The sequence below is a fragment of the Olea europaea genome, chromosome 22 (assembly GCF_002742605.1).
Source record: "Olea europaea var. sylvestris chromosome 22, O_europaea_v1, whole genome shotgun sequence".
In the NCBI taxonomy this organism is placed as follows: domain Eukaryota; kingdom Viridiplantae; phylum Streptophyta; class Magnoliopsida; order Lamiales; family Oleaceae; genus Olea; species Olea europaea.
In genome coordinates, this window is record NC_036258.1 from 13,189,762 (window position 1) to 13,205,455 (window position 15,694).

General features: G+C 34.9%; 3 protein-coding genes across 3 annotated transcripts; 2 read left to right on the top strand and 1 right to left on the bottom strand.

Moving 5' to 3' along the window:
• The first annotated feature begins 2,149 nt into the window (after positions 1–2,149).
• Positions 2,150–2,890, top strand: LOC111371174 (histone H3.3). Its single transcript, XM_022993079.1, has 2 exons — positions 2,150–2,164; positions 2,422–2,890. The coding sequence occupies exons 1-2, from the start codon at positions 2,150–2,152 to the stop codon at positions 2,683–2,685; spliced, it is 279 nt and encodes a 92-aa protein (XP_022848847.1). The 3' UTR covers positions 2,686–2,890.
• A 2,928-nt stretch (positions 2,891–5,818) lies between these two features.
• LOC111371757 (uncharacterized protein At5g39865-like) lies at positions 5,819–9,790 on the top strand. Its single transcript, XM_022993897.1, has 2 exons — positions 5,819–7,141; positions 9,256–9,790. Exon 1 carries the CDS (start codon positions 6,082–6,084, stop codon positions 7,093–7,095), a length of 1,014 nt encoding a protein of 337 aa, XP_022849665.1. The 5' UTR covers positions 5,819–6,081; the 3' UTR covers positions 7,096–7,141; positions 9,256–9,790.
• A 381-nt stretch (positions 9,791–10,171) lies between these two features.
• LOC111371756 (NAC domain-containing protein 43-like) lies at positions 10,172–11,966 on the bottom strand. The gene is made up of 3 exons (XM_022993896.1): positions 11,356–11,966; positions 11,011–11,285; positions 10,172–10,923 (listed from the first exon to the last, which is right to left on the bottom strand). Exons 1-3 carry the CDS (start codon positions 11,525–11,527, stop codon positions 10,321–10,323), a joined length of 1,050 nt encoding a protein of 349 aa, XP_022849664.1. The 5' UTR covers positions 11,528–11,966; the 3' UTR covers positions 10,172–10,320.
• Positions 11,967–15,694: the final 3,728 nt, after the last annotated feature.

Sequence of the window (15,694 nt, forward strand, 5' to 3'; positions counted from 1 at the left end):
AAAGCCTCAAATACATATATAATACATAGCCATTTCTTTCGCCCATATGCCACCTGCCGGTGATGGTCTCGACGGTTCTTGAAAAGGGAATTATATTTTCATATGTATATGATTTTATACTTTACTGTATTTTATATATTAATTGGAGATTCTTTTAATATGAACTGATTAAATATTAGTAAAAAATCTCACTATATTGGAGGTACTGTTTGATGCTCCGCCCTAGCTCACACAAGCGGCTGGATCCGTCCCTGAGCACATGCCTATAAAAATACAATCATTAGACAGACGTTGGCTCTTCAAAAATGGGGACGGCGCTAGAGATAGAGTTTGGGGGTAGAGGTGGGCAAAAAAATTTAAAAACTGACAAAACGGAGTCGGGTTGGTTTTGGTTGATTTGGTTCCATTAATTTTAACCATTAAAAAGTCAAGTTGGGTAGATTACGGTTTAAACAGCCAATCCAATAATTAACCGATCCAACCTGCAAAAACATTTTTTTTTTAATTTTAAAGTTCATCTTTTTAGAAGTAAAAATTCAAAATAATAAAAACAAAAATATAATTTTATCTCAAATAATTTGTTTATCGTTTATATTTTTCTAGCAAAACTCTAAATGTCTAAAGAAAAGAAAGCAAAAAAAAGAAGTGTTTGATGTAAACATTGAATTTAGATTGTAGCATTACTTTCATTTTGGGGTAATTGTTCGCTAGTAACTATTGAATTTATATATATGATGATTTTGAAAAAATTGATTCTTTACCATCTATATTATTGATATGTTTTAACCTAATATATGTTGACAATTTTTTTTTCATTTACTCGCACAAATTCCAAACTGATTAACCAAATCAAACTCACCCAAATCAATTTGGTTTGGTTTGATTTCAACGTCTGGATTGGACCGGTTTGAATTGAAATTTATCCAAACCGATCAAGTCGGTGTCGGTTTCAAGTTGGACTCAAAACCAACCCAACCTCAACGATTGAATTCCAATAAAATAACATCGATTTCCTATTAAATGGGTACTCTGCAAGGTTTTTATATAATAAAATACATCTATCATTGAATACAAATCTATTGTCTAGGTGAGATCTCTTTCGATGTAAAGTGTCATACAATCGCCAATAAGCAAGGATTTTGCCGGAAAAAAAAAAAGAAAAAGGAAAATGCTAAAAGTGGTAAAGACGCAAAAAGAAAGGGCATAATTATAAATTCAGATAAGAAGTATGAACCGTTGATCCGGTTAGTGATAGATCTCGACCGATAGAATTCTTCCTATTGAGTATCAGTGGCACTTTAACTAGATTAAAAAATACACGGAAGACATGTACGTGATCAGCACATGCATTAAACGCCCATTGGGCATTAACCTAGAAACGAACAAATAAACTTGTAGCATGCGAAAATTGTAACAATCATAGTAGGTCCCCTCAATATGGTCAACGTCAGCCACCACTAACAAAAAAAAGTAAGATAAATTTGCAAGACTGCAAAAAGTATAACAAGTCCTACTTTTAATATAAATAATAAAATTGGATTTCGAGGACTCCGATTTTGAAGAGAAACGGATGCAATTCAAATACCTCTGTTCCAAATAATCATTTATCCTCTAACCCCAAGTTTGAGCATCGAAATTAGTGAATTTAAGAAGTGAAAACTCTAATTAGGTGAGAAGATTTGTTAATCTGATTTTTATTGTCAATACAAATCTATAGTAGGGCGTCAAAAGTTATAGTGGAGAGTGATGACAATAACACGTCTCCAATGTATTCATAAATTGTTTAAATTATAAATAAATAAAAATAAGTTATGAAAAAATGAATAATACTTACGAATTCTTTAAAAATTTTAGTCTATGCTTGATCTCTGTTTTTAGTTGAAAATAAGTTTTGTAATAGTGAAGTTTTATAGAACAGGTGGTTAAAAAGTTGAAAAAAAAAATTGAATTTATGGGTAATGATGATGCAAAAAATCGTACCTGTTGATTTCCCGAACTTGAGGATTGAGATCGAGCACGAATGGAGCCTTCCGGTACCTGAAACAAAGGCAACGAGGTGTGTCCTCGTCGCCCCTCCGATGCTTAAGTCAGACGGGGAAATTATGTAAAAGCGTGTATTGTAATTGTATTGTAAAAACATACCTGAATAATGGGGCTAGGTCTTGTATTTATAGACGTTGGTGGTTGAGTTGTAGAAGGATTCAACAATTTAGAGTCCTTATCCTCATCAGATAGAGTAATTAAGTTATAAGAGGACTACAACACGTAAAAAGGCTCGAGACGAGGACAATATTTTGGCATATGGGCCTGACCTTAGCGGGGCCAAATTATTAGGCCCGACTTCTAAGGGCCCGATCACTTTTTAGAGGATATTTGAAGACGAGAGTGGTCGAGGTATTGACCTCGGGCCATGCTTGAAAGTTCGGGGTCCGCAAGTACCAGAAGAGTACGGAGCTTCTGATCCGCAAGCTTCCCTTCCAGCGTCTTGTTCGCGAAATCGCCCAGGATTTCAAGACTGATTTGAGGTTCCAGAGCCACGCGGTGCTCGCACTTCAGGAGGCTGCCGAGGCATACCTTGTGGGTCTCTTCGAGGACACCAACTTGTGCGCAATTCATGCCAAGAGGGTTACTATAATGCCCAAGGACATTCAGCTTGCTAGACGTATCCGGGGTGAACGCGCATAAGTCTCCGCGGAGTTGATCGATAGTTAATTTAGGTTAATTTAATTACTATGGTATGATTTTGTTTGAAGCCTTCTTTTATTGTTATAATATGTCCTGAGGGTAGGGCATTGATTTAGACAATTGTTTGGGATTATCTTTTGTTCTTATTACATGGGGTTGTAAATTAGCAGATTTAAGTAAGAATTGCTTTTTGCTCATTTGTTTATGCTAATTGTTATCTGCTAATTAATATCAACAATATCTGCAATCAAGGATCGAATTTTTTTTAAAAAAATGTGATTATTGGGTTTCTTTCTTCCAATTCTGTGATTGAATTGGTTTGGATTTCCTAAAAGTGATAATTAATTTTAATTATATATTATTTTATGGGATTTGTGATTTTTTAATTACTTATCAAATTTTATTAAAAATTTAATTTTGATTCCCAAGAATTTGTGACATAATACACAACATTAAGCATAAGCAATGCTTGTTTTGGGTGCGTATGAGAATCTTAAATATTTTACATTTTATTTTATACACAAACTAATGAAGTTTTTTATAATCACACATTCTACAATAATACTATTTAAAACTCTATAATTTACATGAATTAGGGTAGGGTGTCAAACGGGGGCTAAGTAATTATATTGGAATCAGGGAGTTTGGATTGACCAACGATATTCTAATTAGGAAAATGCTCCTCTAGCGGCCCTCTCTCAATTCTCTCACCTCAACATGGGTCCCGAAGCCATGAAGAATGTAGAAAAATAAAAAAACCCAACTCCACCTATGTGAGGGGTTGGTAACATTCCTCTTTAGTGTTGGGTCTGTACGCCTAACATGACTATTCTAATTATTTTCACTTGATCATTACAGGGAAGGTGCAATAATATCAGTAAAGTAAAAAAATTTTGAATTTGATTCATTATACTTTCTGCAGCGTAATATTGCGTAGTAAATAGGCACATAAAAGAGTTTTGATGGATTTGTGATATAAACTATGATTGGTCGGCCATATATCGCTTTGTAATAAATAAAGACTCTTTCTATATGCAAAAATGCTATTTGTACATCATTTTTTTTTTACATCAATTTTTACACTTTCCCACAAAGATGGACTCCACCCACTTGCATGTGTGTATTTTATGAAAGAAGTGCACTTGTAAAATGATTGTTCCCGTTTGGTAGGGATTTTGAGAATTGATTTTTTGACCGTTAGAAGAAAAGTGGGGTCCACATGTGAGAGAAGAAGTCAAAAATTACGGCTTGAATAATAAAATAACGGTCAAAAAATTAATTTTTTGGGGCAAAAAATTCCTACCAAATGGGGCCATAATGTCAATTTGTACTATTACTGTATGAGTATGTATTATTAGACTACTGTGTCAGTGTGTTTTTTGAAAGATTAGATATCGCGCATAGTATGTTTAAATTATTGGTGCACTAATTTGGCACTTCGTAAAAAAGCAGATTTCTTGCTCCTCGTGGGTACAGTGAATGCAAATTATTGAACTTTGCAAGGACTCCCATATAAAAGGAGACTTCTTCCTCTATATAATATCATCGAAAGTTCAAAAATAAAAATCTTGAAACGTTGTCTTTGAATTTCTAAACAGGCTATTTCAAATGTTTTGTATGTTCTTATTCAGCTAATGTTTGATACATTTTGGAGAGAGGAATCTCAACTACGTTACGCCTCAATATTTGAAGGAATGAGAGAAAGGAATCCTAACTCTATATGCAATGAGTTCGTTGAACAGTAAAATATGTTGATGTGAGTGAATCCTATTTTGCCAATCGATTCATAAGATCCCTATTTCGTGAAATCCTTGGTTCAAAATTTTATGTTGGGAGAGTTGATCGGGCTTTTTGATAAATTTGATAAAACAATTGTAGGTTGGTTGTATCATTACTCTTTTGTCCCATAAAGATATGTTTACCTTTCTTTTTCACACATATTAGTGGGCAATTTATCAAGAAATTGATTGTTGAATTTGCAATGAAGGATTTACGACAAATTCATCATTTTCTTGGAGTTGAGATCACACCAACTACAGATGGTTTACATCTATCACAGTTTCATTACGCTTAGACCATTCTTTAAAAACAAAAAATAAAAAAAATACCCAAAAAGACAGATTGTAAACCCATGAGCACGCCTATTGAGGCCAAAACAAAGGGCCTTGCAATTGATACAATGCTCTAAGTGTGTTGGAAATCTACTTAATCATACGCAGTGAAAATTAGAATAGATTTCAATTTTCACCATGGATCTCTTCGTATTTAGATAGAGAATGTGATAGAAAATGTATTTTTGAAGAGATCTGTAAACGTTTGGCCTTTTCTTTTGTTTCAGCAACATCGATCTGTCACTGATGATGCAAAAAATCGTACCTGTTGATTTCCCGAACTTGAGGATTGAGATCGAGCACGAATGGAGCCTTCCGGTACCTGAAACAAAGGCAACGAGGTGTGTCCTCGTCGCCCCTCCGATGCTTAAGTCAGACGGGGAAATTATGTAAAAGCATGTATTGTAATTGTATTGTAAAAACATACCTGAATAATGGGGCTAGGTCTTGTATTTATAGACGTTGGTGGTTGAGTTGTAGAAGGATTCAACAATTTAGAGTCCTTATCCTCATCAGATAGAGTAATTAAGTTATAAGAGGACTAAAACACGTAAAAAGGCTCGAGACGAGGACAATATTTTGGCATATGGGCCTGACCTTAGCGGGGCCAAATTATTAGGCCCGACTTCTAAGGGCCCGATCACTTTTTAGAGGATATTTGAAGACGAGAGTGGTCGAGGTATTGATCTCGGGCCATGCTTGAAAGTTCGGGGTCGAGCTATAATTTTTGTACACATCAGGTAACACGGTTGAAAATGAGTTCAAAAAAATAAAATAAAAAATTAAATAATGAGAATCACATGTAGATAAGAAGGTAATAAAGGCCTACTCGTATGACCGAACACCGCTTCAGGGCCTGGGATTAAATCTTGAGTTTGGCTCAGCCCTCGATCTTGCATCACTTGGGACCCGTCGAATTCAAATCAGGGACCGAGATGGTGCGACCTCAGGAGCCAATCCTGGGATTACCAAGGTTCATCTTCGTCGGTATTTTGCAGCCAGAGTACAGAAGAAATAAAAAAATGTTGCGGTGTTTTCAAAATCTGAGCTTTTAATATGCTCACGTGAATGAAAATAAAAAAACGAAGGCTCCTCTTAAGTGCATCAATGCCAATGCAATGTCAATGACTGCATTCAAAATAAATCAAACTTTTTGAGCGCTAAATCAGATTGCAGCATTAAATGGCCATTAAAATATTCATAATTCCTTTCTTCTCTGCCAGTCTTTCAATCTGAATCGTGTCAAAACCCAAGCTTTTTGTTTCTTCTCATTACACACGCAAAAATGGGTTGTGTTTCGTCTACACTGCTTAATCAAGACGATGAATTCTCTCCAATCGGAGGCTCGTCTGCCTTCAGCCACCACATTGTCTCTCTCACTTCCACTACCTACGGCCTCCTTACCCTCGACTCGCCGTCGTCTGACCACCATTCTCCCACTACTACTGTTCCTCCTACACCAACCCCACCACCGCCTCCGCCTCGCTTTACCCTTGGTTCCCTCTTCCCCAGCCCACTCTCTGAACCCCGTTCTCTCAAGCCCCACTCCCTCGAAACCATCAACTATTGGGACTTCGCTTCCGGCCTCGATGCAGATCACATTCCCAGCTTCCGCTTCTCCCCGTTGCCGTTACCACCCTATAAATCGTTTAATACTGCGGCAGTCTGTCCGGATAATGATGAGAATTTGAGTCCGAATGTTTCTATGAAGTCCTTGAAAGAGGCCACTAGTTTCAGGAAATCAGATGTTTCCAAGGATTCAAGCTATTTTGGTTCACTCGATGGATTTGAAAAGATTTGCCCGCCAAATGGGGAGCATACATTAGTGATATATACAACGACACTAAGAGGTGTAAGGAAGACTTTTGAGGATTGCAATGCTGTTAGATCAGCGATCGAGGCTCTTGGGTTTTTGTTTTTTGAGAGAGATATTTCAATGGACAAGGGGTTTAGGGATGAATTGAAGGAATTGCTGAAGGGTAAGGACACAAGTGACATGATACCGCCAAAAGTGTTCTTGAAAGGGAGGTATATTGGAGGCGTTGAGGAGGTTATGAGGATAGTTGAGGAGGGAAGTCTTGGAAAATTGCTTCAGGGGTTGCCTAGAACAAGAGGTGGCTATGTGTGTGAGGGGTGTGGAGGTGTAAGGTTCTTGCCCTGTTTTACTTGTAATGGAAGTTGTAAGATTGTGGTGAATGAAGAAATGCTGGTGGATGGGAAGCAAGGGGAGAAGGCGGTAGTAGTGAGGTGTAGTGACTGTAATGAGAATGGATTGGTGCTCTGTCCCATGTGTAGCTGAGCTATTACAGAATGTGGATTCTTTTGGCACCATCCATATTTATTAGGTCCATTTTCAGTGCCTCGTCTTTGCTATTTAACTAAGAAGTCTAATTCTAATCTCCATTTGCTTCTGTTTCCAATGTAATGCAGCAATCCGTTTAACAGAGGGTTCTGTATGTGTTAGATTTTTTAGGAGTCAGGAGAATGAAATTGTTAGCTAGTAATTGTACCGTGTATACTTGCTACTTATATGCTATTACTTTTACATTTTTTGTGAACTTGATTGTTTATGGAGTTCCATTTTTGTGGAGGCAATGGACAAAATGTACCTAAAAAGTTGTTTACTATCTCGATGTCACTGTGGAAAAATCTTAGGATTTACTTCTGTCAAATTTCTCCTACTTGCAGGAATTTAGGGTATAACTATTAGTTATAAGGAAAATCTCCATCGCACAAGTTCTCATTAGTGTTGCATTTGAAGAGTTTTGGGCATTGTAAGAGTATAACTAACAGTTCTTATAAGAACCTACTAGCTAGAGTCCTTATTACTAATAATCTGGGACAGCAGTAGTTTCCAAATATAAAAGTGCTTGGTTTAACACAGTGCACACTCAGGTCCCAGCCATAGTAAGTTTCTCTTTCTTAGCTTGATATTTTTAGGGTATAACTTATAGTTCATATTGGAAACTACTAGCTTTATGACTAGTATTTCTTTCTTCGTTCATCAGTACATTTAACCAATGAATTTGGTTTATGGCGTTATTAATATGTAATAATAGATGAAAAACTGATACACAGCTGTCATTAGAGAAAAATGTGATACAGTTTGTGGCATGCACTGCTTTAAGAAATTGGCCCAAGCTTTGGTAATCCCAATCAATGATAAGAAAGAGTCAAAATGATAAGGAACCTGTTAGTATGCAAAAGATTCTGTTATTGAATTGTCATAGCTTAATTACTCTCTATATCCAGCATGTGATGATTGATGTGGCTTTTTTCTCTAGATATTTATGGGTGAAGAAGCTTTATTCGCTCAAGTGGTAACTAACTCCGGCATGTGATGATTGATGTGGCTTTTTCCTCTAGATTTTTATGGGTAAAGAAGCTTTATTCGCTCAAGTGGTAACATCAACGTTAACATACAAATTCAAAACCAAAAACAACAAATTATTGAGTGTTACACACAAGTTCTATTCTAATGTAGGAGGAACCGGTAGATCCTAGGTGCTACCTGTAGGAGAAATATTTCCAAGATCTTACCAGCATCATACTAGATCCTAGGTGCTAGCTAGTCCTCGGATATTATACGTGTCGGACACTTGTGTCCGTGTTGGTGCTTCTTAAATGCTAGTCCTCAAATATCCAAGTTTAACATCAGATATACTTTTCTTGAAGATACTCTCTACGATGTAAAGCTTCTTTTCAGTTTCTTTTGCTCTTTTAACGGACCGACCGTGTCCATTCTCCACTGTTCGTGAACATTAGCCAGTTGATATGCCTAAGAACGCTTTTTAATCGATGGCGAGGTTGATGATATTGCCAGGTTCTGACATGTAATATTCAGAATCAGTCAACCTTTTCCCTTTCAATGTTGTGTTTCAATTAGGGAATTTAGAGGGTTGGGTTATCAATACAAAGCTCTGCTAAGAATGTTTAGTACTGTGCCTGAGTGCAAAGTATAAATATCTCAAGCTATGTAAGGTTGGAAATTTTGAATAACATTAGTTCATACATCTAATATCACAAGATCTTCCCAGATTTTTTTTTTTTTTTTTTTCTTACCATTCCTTTTAGCAAAAAGTTTAGTTTCTATTTTATAGCATCAACCTGTCACATCTACAGCTCATTTTTGGTGGTTCATTTTGAACCTCCCAGATCTTGCTTTTGCACTTGTTGTGACCCTACCAACCCATCCACATTTATCCCTTGGTAAGAAGTCGTACTATTCCCTCTTAAAACCAAACAATAGAGTGAGAACAAATGACACAAACATTCATCTAATAGCAGTTTAGGGCCCCGACTGATTAAGAATATATTAGGTATACAAATCAGCCTGAACCTGTGTACTTGAGTTAAATATACAACCATTAATTGTTTTGTATTTGAAGAGATCTATAAACTACACTGTTTTTATGTTTGGTTTGCTTCACCATTTACTTTCGAAATCTTGTTTATGCAGTAATCTGAGAAGGCGTTACTGGTCTGATTCCTGGCTTGGAAATTGCAACAGTGTTTCACTTGGTGCAGAGAGGGTGCCAATGCCGCAGTTATAGTACACAATGATGGTTTGTATTTGGAGACAATCATCTTGTCAACTTTGTGCCTTGATAATGATAATTACTGTGGGCCAAGTCTGGATTTTCTGGTGGAACTTATCAATCAGTATGATTCCAACTTCATATTAGTTATAATGTCCAAGGGCTCTTTACATTAAGTACTACAAGCTAGAAATGTGATATTGAAGGAACAAGTTTATTTAACAATTATACTTAACACTGACAATTGGAACTTATTAGGAGATATGCGAAGCTGGAAATCTGATTCTCTTTCTTTCCAGAAAATTGCAAGATGGATAATCTTATTTTTTAGCTCCTGGTTCTTTAGTTAAATTTTCTTTACGCCCCCTCCCCCCTTCTAAGCTTGTATTTCTTTCTAGAATAATGTTATGTAGAGTATACTAATATTTACCACTGGTTTGTTTGGCTACAGTGGTTTATTGGACTTACCAATCCATTTCCATGTAAAATGGTGTTAAACACTAGTGTTGCTACAAAGCATTACTCTTCTTTCTATTTTCAGTTGGCCAAGTGGAGAAATAAACATTTCAAAGCTGAACAAAATCATATTCCAATGGAAAATATGGAAGAAATATATATACATCAACCAAAAATCATTATTATTTTGTTGTCAAAAGGCGACAGGAAAACCTGAAAATTATAAAATATTTCTTTGTTGTACCTCTTAAACTGAATTTTGTTTGTTTTCTTAGAGATAAGCATCAGGACATGAGTCCTGGCCCTGTTGTTTTTAAGTATTTTCTCCCACAAACCATGCAGATCACCTAATGTTTGTGATATATATTTTAATTCTTGTACTAGGTAAATATAAAACAATACAATGTTTGACATCTCAGGCTCCAATATTAGATATTCCATTCTATTAATTTGTACAGCAAAATATCTGTATTTATGTAAATCAGTTCATATATTATTTAAAATTCTCTCTCATTCTATGTACTCTGTGATTATCGAGCATGGCCCCAACGATCTGTCTCAGGGCTTGAAACTTGAGAAGTTTGATTTGTTGTACCTGTACGTGTGTTCACCAATTGATCAAGTGAAAAAGACAAGTCTTGGTAGGGATCACCATAGGCAGAGCTGGAATATTGCTCAGATGTTTCGCCATTCATGAGCTGATCCAGTGGGTGGAGTGCAGCCCAGTCAATCAACCCAATTTTCGAATAATCAAAAGCGTTTCTGTGGCTATAATCCCCAGGTTGATTTGTGCATGAAGGTTCGATTGCTGTTATGGTATCGTCAAAGGCCTTAAAGCTGCAATCTTCTTCATTGTAAGGTGAGTTCTTGGCTTGTGACTTGGTACTTGGACTTTCCGTATGCATGAAACCGTCATATTGCTCGTTATTGTTGCTGTTGAAGTTTGATTCATTTTGCTGTTGCTTGCATGATCTTCCCATGTACATGATTATCTGATCAAGAACATCATTATTGTTGTTCGAGTTGATTAAAGTGGAAGGATTTTGTATAGCCTTGTGGTAGTTTTTCTTCTTGAAGACGCGACATACCACCCAACCATCTTCCGGCACCAAGTCTCCCACAGTATTACTGGCCTGTGTTCATAGCATTATGGTTAGACTATCAAAATGAGTAACTTACAAAGCATTAAGTAAGAAACAGATGGAGAAAATAAGGCCTACAATGATGGGATCATGAGTAGTGTTGTCATCGAGCCTGTATTCATGCATGATCCAATCCGATTTATTCCCATGTGGAGCTCTCCCTCTGTAAAACACGAGAGTCTTTCGTGTTCCAATTCTTTTCAAATTGCTGTAGATGACTTTATCCCGACCGGTTGCCTTCCAGAAACCGGCAGCAGTTGCACGGTTAGTTCGAGTTCCAGATGGGTATTTCTTGTCTTTATGACTGAAGAAGTACCAATCATTCTGAGGTGTAGATCCTATTTTACACTTGTCTGCAATATAAATATAATTCATTAAGAGGCAGAGGCAAAGGAATTAGTGTCGATTTATACTTTATATTACCTTGAATGTCCCATGGCTCGAGCTTGTTAAGGTCGATATCTCGAATTACATCGAGATCAATCTTCTCGTACCCTACTTTCTTCCTCAAGTAGTAGTGTAGGAGTTCCTCTTCAGTTGGATGGAAACGGAATCCAGGAGGCACATTAGACTCACCATTTACTGATACATTCATGTCAAAACCAAGTTTACTTCAAGAAGTATGGCAACCAAGCACCAAGAGAGGACAGCTTTTTCCCAGGGAGAGTTTGAATTGGAGGGAAAATATTTATAGCGTCTGTATTGGGTCGGGTAGGACCCGAATAGCATGGATACTTTTGGTAACGGTTACATTAGGGGTCCCACTTGATGGCTCCTGTGACCCGAGACCTTACTATCTTCGACAAAGGCTTTCTAAACCACCATTCTCACTCTCTCTCTCTCAAAATTCTCTCTCTACTCATTTTATATGGAATCAATTATCAATCCCAACGACAGGAAGGCAACGGAGAGATGAGGAGTCTGGCGACATTGCACTTTCGTTGGAAGGAAATCATTGTGACATGTTTTTAAGAGTAATTTATGTATGAAACGCTAGGGGTGGCAACGTGACCAGACGGGCGGACCCCAACCCCCATTTATTTTAATTTTTCATGTTTTTAGTTGCTAAAAATTATTATTATTATTATTTTCAATTTGTTAAGAATAACCCATATTATCTTTAGAAAGTAATGATTCTCTTCTTTTTATTTGATAAAAGCTTAAGTTTGAAATGAATTTTAAACGGGGTGGATCATGTTCCTTTACTCGTCCTGTCCTAACCTAGAGGCAACGACCCTTGCCCTCGCCTCCGTCGTATTTATCATATTAGGCAAGTAATCTTCACCTTGTTCGAGATGGGATTTCATGAGTATTGGGTTTAATGGGTTTTTTTCATCTCTAATCACTATCGATTATTAACATTGAATTAGATGATCACTATTGTGTTGCTCAATTTTATTTTATTTTTTACAGTGAAATCAAACAATTTTTATCTATTTTTTTTAATTTCTGCATTTAATTTTCTCAATAAAATTATAATGGTATTTATTATTTATGTGACTACAACAAACTATGAAGTGTTAAATATATCATCCTGTGTTATTAAAAATATGTTAAGCTCCCCTTTTTGCATGAATTTTGAATCATCTAAATATTCTTTTTAAATTTGACAAAGTTAACATTAATTTTAGTCCATTTAAACACTCTTCCTCTTCCTTGTACATAAATTTTGGATCATCTATCCTGTAGGCACTATCGTAAAATTAGACAAAGTTAGCAAAAATTCTTTGTTCATTTATAGACCAGTCACGTTGCATATATAATTGGGGTTAACAAGCACAAACATGAGAAGGGGGTTCACGATGAATAAAAAAAATTGTGGACCCTACCTCCTGTGAAGAGGTTGTCAACCGAGATTATCAACTCTGGCTGTACAACTAACAAAATTGTTTATAGACACTCTAGTCTTTCTTGTTAACTTTGCCTGATGCCTAGATTGTTTAGAAGACATTAATAAAAGTGCACTACAAATTATGACTGAATCACCTATTTGAAAAAATAAAAATTGGCCGACAAATTTGATTTTCACAAAAAGTTAAGGTAGTGGTTGGTTTGCATTTTCATTTTCAAAACGAGTTTTAATTTTCCCTGAAAACGGCACTTTTTTTGCGTTTTGAGCATTTTCGACATTTATAACTGAAAGCGATAAAAAGTCATTTTGTGCTTTCAGTTATATATTTTAACTCGTTTTTTAAAACGACGGATGAAACGTGTTTTCCGCGTTTTTGAAAACAGAAAACGAAAAATGGGCCGAAAATGACAAGCCAACCACGGCCTAAATGATCGGTTAAAAATATTTTCAAGTTTATAACTTTAACAAGAGTATTAACTGACGTGAGACATTGTAAATTAATTGTGGTGTAATGTATATTTCTTAATGAGTATCAACATTCTTATTTAAAAATTTATTTTTAAATGCTTAAGGATTAGTTATATAAATTTATTTTAATCTTGTCATGTACGTATCAAAATCATTGTCTATGAATATGGATGATTGACATCTCTCAGTAACAGAAAGCAACAATTTACAATTCTGAGGCAATTTCATGGTCTTAATCATTAATCCTCTCCCAAACTTCAAACCCTAATCATGATTTTGGCCAACAAATTGACTAACCAACCACTTCACTTTTACTTACCAATTCATCCCTACATTTTCCCATTCTACTTTATTTGTTCGAAGTTGGGTGTACCTAGTTGATATTTTGGTTTCGTTACATCTTATTCTAATTTATTGAATGAAATGACGTAAGGGTGACATGGATTAGTTAAAACTAAATGAAGGCCATATGCAATTAATAAACTTGATGAAAATTCTTATGTTATAGTCTATTTTGAAATTTGAACTCTTACAATATTAAAGAATTTAATGTGAAAAATTATAAAGTATTCGTAAGATAGATAAGTAATAAGAACTAAATAATTTAGAGATAAAAAGAGAATCGAGCTGAAATTGAATTTTCAGATATTTAGTAAGTAGAATCGTCGGGTCCAAATTTAATTATAGAATTGACTCTGTTCAGTTCTTGAGCTTTGTACCATAATTAAATTTTTTAACATTTATAACAATATTACATTAATTCAATTGATAAATGTTTAATTTTAACTTTTACAAAATAACGTTATCCAATTTAAAATCATAAAAATAATAAGTTGTTTAATAAGATTTATTCATTAATATATACAAATTACCAAAAAGTAAATAATAATACTAAAATATCAGTGGTTTCATATCATTGATTCATTAGTTTCAAGCCTTCAATCCGCATAAAAAATGAAATAAAAATTAGAAGTTACAAAAATAAAATATTTTTAAATATTGCTAGTAAATAATTATTTTTAAATATTACCAACCACTTAATTTAGTTGGCAAATTTATTTAGGAAAATGTTAAAACATTTAATAAAAAGTTAGGGAACTAAATCAAATCCATCAATTTTCGATTCAAATATTCATTCGGGTAAAAAATTTAAGAAAAATTGCTCTATTCGGTTCGAGAGTTTTGTACAATTCTATACAATTCGAGAAGTGTAGACTTGAATATAACAATGTAAAAATATCTAAAGAAATATATCTAAGTAATTGTAAGACAAATAAGTAATAAATAAGAAGTAAACAATCCAAAAAAATGTGAGACTTGAATTTGAAATATGTTTATCACGACTGCATAAGTTGAGGTTCATTAATTAAAAATAATTCTATCTAGCACCAGTGGTGCTAATGCATCAGTTTAGATAGCTATACTTGATTGATTCAATTAAATGAATAATGTAATGTTACATTTAAGTAAATTTACCATGCAATGTCATAGAGTTGCCACCTAAACGAATGCTTAACACAAGTAGTGTTGAATAATATTACTTTTATTTAAAATTGGCTGAATAGCGTATTATCCCATATCTTTGAGACATATTATGTAAAATCCCTCACCTTTCAAAATTGGTGAAAAAGGTCACTATATGAAAGTTGGAGTGCGATAAACAACATCTGAGGTGCGAAAAATCGCCTGTATGAACTTTGAAGTGCGATCCACTCCCCTACAAACAATGTCATCGCTTTGGCCATTAAAAAAATTTTAGGCTCAGTCCCAAACTGTTAATTTTTTTTTTCACAAATTGTCAATTATAAGCTCGAACTTTTAAAATTTTATTTTCTACCTCAATCTTACCTTCCACCCGACTTCATCTTCTCTCCATTTCTCCTAAAATAAATGCTTCTAGATAATATTATGTTGAAAAAACTTGATCCTAACAAGAAAAATAGAAAATAGAATCAATAGAAGTAGAAAACATCGAAAAATGGTTTCAATGTTTAATCGTTGTCCTCAAATTAAATTTTCTCACTCTACGATTGATTTTGATGCTTAAAGGACTCACGGCAAACGGTTTATAGAATTTAACAAACCCTAAGAGAAGAAAAACACTAAGCCCTTTTGTTTTCTCTTTAGTGCATGAAGAACAATTGAATGAATGAATATGTATAGAAAACTTTGTAAAAGATTCTTTCTATGTGGAATGATCTCGTAAATTGATGAACTTATTGTCTTTTAGAATGAAATCTATTTCCTATTTATAGATTATCATTCGTACACCACGAAAAGGTCTTAAAAGTTCATGAAGAGATGAGTTTTTAATGAGAAGGCGCCAAAAAGGGACCAGAAAAATGGCCTGGGCAATTGTCGGCACACCAAAGTTTTGGCCTCTAAGGAAACCAAATCAAGCTAAACTTTCAGCCGCACAGTTTTCTCTTCTCATTTTGCTTT